Source organism: Octopus bimaculoides, chromosome 24, assembly GCF_046866305.1.
Source record: "Octopus bimaculoides isolate indiv1 chromosome 24, ASM4686630v1, whole genome shotgun sequence".
In the NCBI taxonomy this organism is placed as follows: Eukaryota; Metazoa; Mollusca; class Cephalopoda; order Octopoda; family Octopodidae; genus Octopus; species Octopus bimaculoides.
In genome coordinates, this window is record NC_142951.1 from 11200991 (window position 1) to 11209143 (window position 8153).

The following is an 8153-nucleotide window of genomic DNA, read 5'->3' on the forward strand; positions in this document are numbered from 1 at the left end:
TTTAAGATCATTTTCCACTACTTATGTTTGTTTGTTTTTGTTTTTTCTCTTATTTTCATTTTTAGAAACTTGTTCTTTTACAGTTTCATATATCAACTTGGTGCAAGTCACTCAAGCATAAAAGTGTGGGGGGTTTTCTTGCATCAACCTGTCAGGCAAATTAACCTGGAAGGTTGAAACTTCAGTGATCCATTTGGTCAGATAGTAATCCAGTATTTCCATCTCAGCTCCATCCCTTGGTGTCTACCACTCCTAGAATTTGGGCACAGGTACAAACTTTTACTGAACAAGGTATTCAGTGCTTCACCACTCAAAAGAAAGGAAAACCACGATGGTTTCCATGCAACAATCAGACAGTGGAACTATGCAAATTAGGTGAAAATATTTTGCTTGAAATAGGAAGTAAGGAAACTTGAATTTAATTGACCATTGCATTAATTCATGAGTTCCATGTGTGTGTCTATCTGTGTGTCTATATTGCTTGCTTTCTGTCTATTGCAGTGGCTGCCATGCATGCACAACGCTCGGCAGCTTTGGAGACACGCTTTCCAGGCAGCATGCGAGCGGTCTATCCTGGAGTGGTAGCACCACTGGTCCAGAGAACGTCCTTGGCTACAACTTCTTCTATTGGTATGACACCAAACCCGGCAGCTGCTGGGGTTGTGAATGTGGGCATGGGACAAGCTGTCTCCTCACAGATACCTTCTTCCCTTCACAAGCAAGGTGAGTAATTTGAATGACAGGGGTGGGGTTCAAACAGCGGCGTTGGTGATAAATGTCTGGGGACTCAGATGGTGGTGTTGATAGCAGCCCGAGACTCTGATAGTAGTGTTGGTGGTAGCCTAGGAATCAGGTGTTGGTGTTAACGATACCCTGGGATTTGGAAGGTGGCGGTGACCTGTTATTTGGATGGTGGTGGTGTTGGTAATGGCTTAGAACTTGAATGTTGATGGTTGAGATCTGGGATGTAGATAGTGGTGTTGGTAGTGGCCTGGAACTCAAATAGTGGTGGTGCATCTGAAATTCTTCTATCTGTTCCTTTATATTCCCCAGCACCCAAGTCTACCTTTATTTTTTTGATTTTTGTTTTGTCTAATTTTATCTTTACCGTTTCAGTCTCTGGAAGCAGTTCTCAGAAATCCAGCTCTTCATCATTAGGAAATATGACAAACACATCTGGAGCTGATGTACTGAAGTGGTTTGACAGTGACTCACTCCGGACCCAGCTTCCAAACATGCCTCTCCCGCCGCAGGGTCAGAAGGTTTTTACTGTGGACGAATTGGAGCGCAACCAGCAGGCTGTCTGAGAACCTTTCTGTCTTTTCTTCTTTCCCCCCCTCTCCCAACAACACTTGTTATACATATGCATGTGTGGATGTAATCATACATGTATATATGCATGTGTGTATGTAATCATACATGCGTATATGAATTTGTCTATGTAATCATACTTGTGTATATGCATGTAATCGTACGTGTATATGCATGTGTATGTAATCATACATGTATATGTAATTGCACATGTATATATGCATGTGTATGTAATTGTACATGTATATATGTATCCGTACATGTATATATGCGTGTGCATGTATCTGTACATGTATATATGCATGTGCATGTATCCGTACATGTATATGTGCATGTGTGCAGCAAATGTCAGCTTGCATATCTACCTATACAGTCTACGTACAGCTGTGTGTGTGTACATACATATGTGCCTGTGTATATGCACGTCTACATATGCACGTTGCATATAAGTGTACATTTTCTTACTAATTTCTTGTTCTTGGTTTCTTCTCCCATCTCTTCTTCCTCCTCTTCCTCTCCCCCTTACTTTCACTTTTTGTATCTCTCCAGTTCTTGATCTGATAGGTCTCTCTTGGCTCAGGGTGTTTGCCAGAGAAAGTTTGTAAAAAAAAAAAAAAAAAACTTAACCTTGTTCATTAAAAAAGAAAAACACAAAAAAAAGAACAAACCAAAATTTCCAACCAAAAGGATTCTTTGGTGGAGTTAATGCTGTGGTCCCATGTCCCCTACCGCCCACCCTTTTATTTTTTTCCAAAATTTTTTCTTTTCTTTCCAAGAGACAAAAAAAAGAAATGGAAAGTAAAAAAAAAAAAAATCTGAACAAAATACATGTATAAAAAAAATTTTTTTGGGGTGGGTGATGAGTTAAGAAGGGTGGGGGGTTTGGGACAAGGAAAGAAGAAAATATAGATCCCGCCCTCCTTTTCTTCTTCCACACACAAATACTAAAAACAAAAAAAGCAACAGAAGGACTATTGTTCAATGTTTATCGTTCTTTTTTTTCCCTTTTTTTTTTTTTAAAAAATAAACTTTTTTTGAAAATATTTTTTTCTTTTTTGTATCCTTCCGGTGTTTGCTTGAATTTTTTCGGAAAACAAAAAAAAAAAATTAAATATTCCCTAAAAAAAAGAAGAAAGAAAAAAAATACCCCCCATCCCTTCTGTTTGCTGTTAAAAAATTTCTTGCTATACTTGTTCATATGTTACACATGCATGTTGAAGTCTCGTTTACCAGAGACGAAGCTGATGATGATAATAAAGATAAAAACCAAAAAAAAAAATTAGGAAAAATATTTTTTGAATATAAATGTTTTACTCTTCTGCTCCTTAATACCATATATAAACCATATAATAAACAAGATTTAGATGTGAGTTACTATGTTTGTTTGGATAGTACAGTAACCATATGGCTTGTCTAATGTGCCCTGTACTATTCTGCAATAGTACACATGTTATACAAGCCTGTCTGGTTACTGTACTTATGCAGACCTTAAACATAGTAGCTCACATTTAAATTCTGTGTTTATTAAATTTTTATCTCTTACTGGATGGGTTAGGTTTTTTCTATTGAACCTACCATTAATGGAACTGTACTGATATGCAATCATTTCGACATCCTGATGTATAGCACACTTGTGCACTTGCACAGGTAGTGTTGGTTTGATGGAGGGAGTAAGCTAACATACAGCACAAACATTTGATCATTATAAACAAATCATTAGTGTAGGTTGTTCAGCAAAAGCTGAACTGCTCATGTCATCTTTGACAGAAGAGTCCATTATATATAGCAAGAAAATGGAGGGGAATATGTGGTACTCATCAACTTGCAGACATTGTATTATGTCAATTCCCCTGTTTATTTTTTAACTAAGAGGACAGGACGATAAAACCAATATACAAACACGTATGACATAATGTCATATCAGTAATAAAAATTAAAAAGGACATCTAGTGACCGAAGAAGGGACACTGTCTTACAGCTGTTTCAGCCGAGAGGTGACATGCCTCATTCTATCTATATAACTCCAGTAAGCTGGAGTAATTGATAGATGAAATGGATGAAAATAGAGGTACATGTATGGTTCTCTAGGCCTCTTCAGATTTTTACAAAGTTCAACTAGGGAGGTATGTCTTATGCAGCACGTTATACACAGGACAGACTGAGGGGTTATCTTTTCATCTTTTGCTTGTTTCAGTTATTTGACTGTGGCCATGCTGAAGCACCACCTTCAAGAATTTAATTCGACCGAATCAATGTCGACACCTTATTTTTAAAGCTTGGCACTTATTCTATTGGTTTCTTTTGCTGAACAGCTATATATTCAGGATTCAAGTGAATCAGTCTTAAATTGTAAAGCACCAAGGTCAGATCAGTGAAATTGCTATCACATACAAACAATATTTGAAGGACAAATACGTACTTACTGAACGAAACACAAACTTATACTCCAGTTGTGTGTACAAACATAAATGGCTGACTGAATATTCAATGATTCTCAAGGTTGCTCCTTGGCACAAACACTGCACTCAATAGACTGCAGATCCATGCAAATTGCAGGTTCCAAGTAAGGTGAATAGTAAGCAAATGGTATTTGTTTATATAGCAGGTGTCACAGTGGTTAAGAAGCATGTTTTCCAAACATGCCTGATGCCTTGGGCAAGTATCTTCTTTGGCTCTAGATCAACAAATGTCTTGTGACTGCATTTAGTAGACAGAAACTGAAAGAAGCTTGTTGTGTGTGTACTTTTATTCTTTTACTTGTTTCGGTCATTTGACTGCTGTCATGCTGGAGCACTGCCTTAAAGGGTGTTAGTCAAAGAAATCGACCCCAGGACTTATTCTTTGTAAGCCTAGTATTTATTCTATCGGTGTCTTTGCCGAACTGCCAAGTTACAGGGACATAAACACATCTGCATCGGTTGTCAAGCGATAGTGGAGACACACAGACACACATATACGGTGGGCTTCTTCCACTCTCCGTCTATCAAATCCACTCACAAGGCTTTGGTCGGCCAAGGCTACAGTAGAAGACACTTGCCCAAGGTGCCACGCAGTGGGATTGAACCCGGAACCATGTAGTTGGGAAGCAAGCTTCTTACCACACAGCCACGCTTGCGCCTATAATGTATAAAATGTGTTGCCCACCCACCCACCCCAACACCGCTCGGCAACTAGTGTTGGTTTGTTTACATCGCTATAACTTAGTGGTTCGGTAAAACAGACTTATATCATAAGTACAAGGCTTAAAGGAAAAGGGTACTGGGTTCGATTCGTTCGACCAAACCCTTGAAGGGCGTGGCCCTGCTTAGCTGAAAGTTCAATGACTGAAAGAAATCCTGTCATAGGGCGCCGCCGGAAATCAAACTCACGACCTGATGCTGCTGAGCTGAATCCCCTAACCACTAAGCCACGTGCCGTCGCAAACAACAGCAAATACAACAACAATAGACATGGACCAACGAGGGAGCTTTTACGTGGTTGTTGGACCTGCTAGAAATTGTAGTCAAATTTCTCTTGACTCACTCACTATCTTCTGAAGAAAAAAAGAAAAAAGAAAAGAGTGATAAGGACAATAAATATTGTCATAAGTACACTAATACTAAAAGACGGGATGGTCACGAGTGGATCGCCTTTGATCATATATCTGATGGAAACAGATTAGGGTTATCGCCACCAACAACAACGACTTGAATAAGGAGAAAAACAACAAATAAATACGCACAAAGAACAACGGCTGTTAGGCTTGAAATTACATTTTTATTAAATTCAAACGTTTTGTTTACAGTAAAACAAACACACACACACACACACACACCCTCCCCTCTCTCTCTCTCTCTTTCTCTCATTTCCTAACTCCTAAGCTCTCTCACACAAATTCCCTATCATATTTCCTCTTCTCTCGTTCACACTCTTTCTAATTTACCTTACTCTCTTTCGTTTTTCCTTTCTTTCTTTCCATTGTTTCACTCTCACTTAAATTCTCCTTTCTCTCCCCCCCCCCTCTAGTTCTTTTTGTCACTCTTCTGTATGTATGTATGTTTACTTATCTGTCTATTACTATATTTTACTTTTCCATTTTTTTAATACGTCTCTTTCTCCCCCTCAGACACATTTTCTTCCCCCTCTCCCAATATATATGTGTGTGTGTGTGTGTGTGTGTATATATATATATATATATATATATATATATATATTGTGTGTGTGTGTGCTTGTACGTATCGCCGCATCACTTCTCTAAATTCTTCAGGGCCATCTATTACGAATAGCACCGCGGTTCCAACTTCCTGTTGCAGGGTTTCCCGCATTGGGGTCTGCCGGTGCAGAATCCGTACCAGTTTGCCCTCTGCCATCATTCAGCCTCACGCCAGCGGTTCGATTTCGATTCCCGTTGACGTCGACTTGTTCTGGCTGTTGTCCCCCGTTTTGCTGTCGACGGACGAAGTTGAAAGCACCGGGGGTAAAAATACCTAAATCTGGTGTCCCCACAAAACCATTATTGTTGTTGTTATTATTATTCCATGGTCCAGTGTTTCCAGGCCAGTTACCACGTGGTACTGCACCGTTGTTGACACCACCCCATGGTGCCTGTTGACCGTTATTGTTCCACTGAGGATTTCTGCCCCATTGTCTTCCTGCAAAACCGTTGTTGTTGTTCCATGGATTTGCAGGATTCACTCCAGCAGCACCAGCGCCACCAATTGCTCCATTTGCACCATTTGCAGTATTCCAGGGACCGAAGTTCCCATTCGCATTGTTGTTGTTGTTGTTGTTGATGCCTCTAAATAAATTGCATGTCTGTTGATTACCAGGTGAACAACGATGTAACACCGGATTGAAGACATTGTTGTTCCGTCTGCACCGTCTCACAGTCGCTACCGTGTTTTGACATTGCAGAAATCGACGGCAGGTCGGGTCGTTAAAATCTTCGAAGAAGCCATTCGGAGCTGGACAAAAGTTCCTCACTTGGCCCTGAATGAGAACCACATCAGTCGCTGAAATGGAAGAAGTCGTGTATTAAATATATATATATATTTGGATTTTTATCCCTATATATATATATATATATATATATTATATATAATAGGGATAAAAATCCAAATTTACAGGTAAAAACTCAATTAAATTCAATTTATTAAAATTAAATTAAGTTTCACAGTATAATATATATATATATATATATATATATATATTTAAGAATTTAAGGATTGGAGAAAACACATGTGTGTGTTTGTGTATGTGTATTTATGTATGCATGTACGCTCTTACACATTGATTGGTATGTGTTGTCCAACCCACTATCCGGCACCGTCCAATTCTCTAACGGTTTTTTTTCAAATGAATCAAGTCATAACCTTATCCATCTATTGTTTTCATAATCGGTCATAATGTCTTACGTTTAAGATGATTCCCATGCTTTCCCTGATGAGAAGGTTACAATTTTAATATCAAAGATCCCTATGGATCACACAGGTTGTAATCCTTTGAAACATATGTAGGAATAAAGTATGCAATTATAACATGCGTTTTCTCCAATCCTTAAATTCTTAAATATACTCAAATACCCAAAATTTCAAGCAGTTCCTGCCTTAAAAACAGGAGCTAACCACAGTTATTTTGTGTTCTTTGCTACATTGGTTTCTATTAACGCATTTATTCTATCAGAAGAATTTGTATTCATTAAGATAGAAGAAATACACATAATTATATATATATATATATATATATATATATATATATATATATATATATATAGTTTTAGGGAAAAGAACCAAGGTTCATGAACTCATCGATGAAAATCCAGTCACATATAGAAAAATTAATAAGTAAAAGCACAATACATAAGTATAATATAATACAAAGTAAATATCATATATATACTTATGTATTGTGCTTTTACTTATTAATTTTTCTATATGTGACTGGATTTTCATCGATGAGTTCATGAACCTTGGTTCTTTTCCCTAAAACTATATATATAATGTATGTGTATATATATGGTTCAAAACTGTACAAAAAACAAAAAAGACAGGGAAGGGAACAACAGACAAGGTGTATTGATTTGACGCTCAGGAAAAACAGAAGAGTCTTTGACGTTTCGAGCCTACGCTCTTCTACAAAAAGAAATAAGGAGAGAAAACAGACTGAGAGAGGAATGAAAAAACCACGTGTCTGAATTAACAGTTGCAGATGCTGAATTGACCGGAAGGGCGGTAGTGGTTGGACACAAGGGAGACAGCAGTAACCTGGCTAAAGTGTGTGTGCACAAGCGTGTTTGTGTATACATACATACACACATACATGCATTATATACATTATATATATATATATATATATATATATATATATATATATATATATATATATTTATTTATTTATGTGTGTGTGTGTGTGGATTAACTAGCGCATGAACACAAGGGAGTGAAAGACCTCAAATTCCTGTTAACTTCTTTCTACAAGTTAGACTCGTATATATAAAAAAAAAAACCTGAGGTAAAATCAGTTTCTGGTCGTTTGAAACCTCTTTTGTGTTGTTATGGCTGATTGCACAGAAATGGGGGTTCAGTGTTGTGCAGCACTTTATCCACTCAAAAACAAATTGATGCACAGAAACTTTTGGGACCCTCGGAATATTTGCATGGATTCTCGGAATATTTGCATGAGTTTACGAAGTGGTCTTACTCAGTCACGAGTTGACTTCCACTATGCATGGATGTGTGCATTCTGTGTATCGTGCATGTGTATTGACATCGCTCCTCTCCTCATGTGAGACATGGACTCTGTACAAACGTCAGGTAAGGGTCCTTGAACGCTTTCATCAGAGATGTCTCAAGCACATTCTCAAT

At 37.9% G+C, this 8153-nt stretch overlaps 2 protein-coding genes across 17 annotated transcripts in view; one reads left to right on the plus strand and one right to left on the minus strand.

The window, feature by feature from the left end:
* LOC106872957 (eukaryotic translation initiation factor 4E transporter) overlaps window positions 1-2354 on the plus strand; it is a 117512-nt gene extending 115158 nt beyond the window's left edge. For 8 of the 16 annotated variants that reach the window (XM_052976794.2, XM_052976796.2, XM_052976798.2 and 5 more), the window contains 2 exons: window positions 502-723; window positions 1117-2354. In XM_052976794.2, coding sequence (XP_052832754.2) covers window positions 502-723; window positions 1117-1307 — 413 coding nt within the window. In that variant the 3' untranslated portion in view covers window positions 1308-2354. The remainder of the gene's footprint in view (window positions 1-501; window positions 724-1116) is intronic. The other 8 variants (XM_052976795.2, XM_052976797.2, XM_089340915.1 and 5 more) reach the window with 1 other exon arrangement.
* Window positions 2355-5155: 2801 nt separating this feature from the next.
* The window catches only part of LOC149131188 (uncharacterized), a 3981-nt gene continuing 983 nt past the window's right edge, over window positions 5156-8153 (minus strand). The window contains exon 2 of the mRNA XM_089340921.1: window positions 5156-6302. Coding sequence (XP_089197047.1) covers window positions 5554-6302 — 749 coding nt within the window. The 3' untranslated portion in view covers window positions 5156-5553. The remainder of the gene's footprint in view (window positions 6303-8153) is intronic.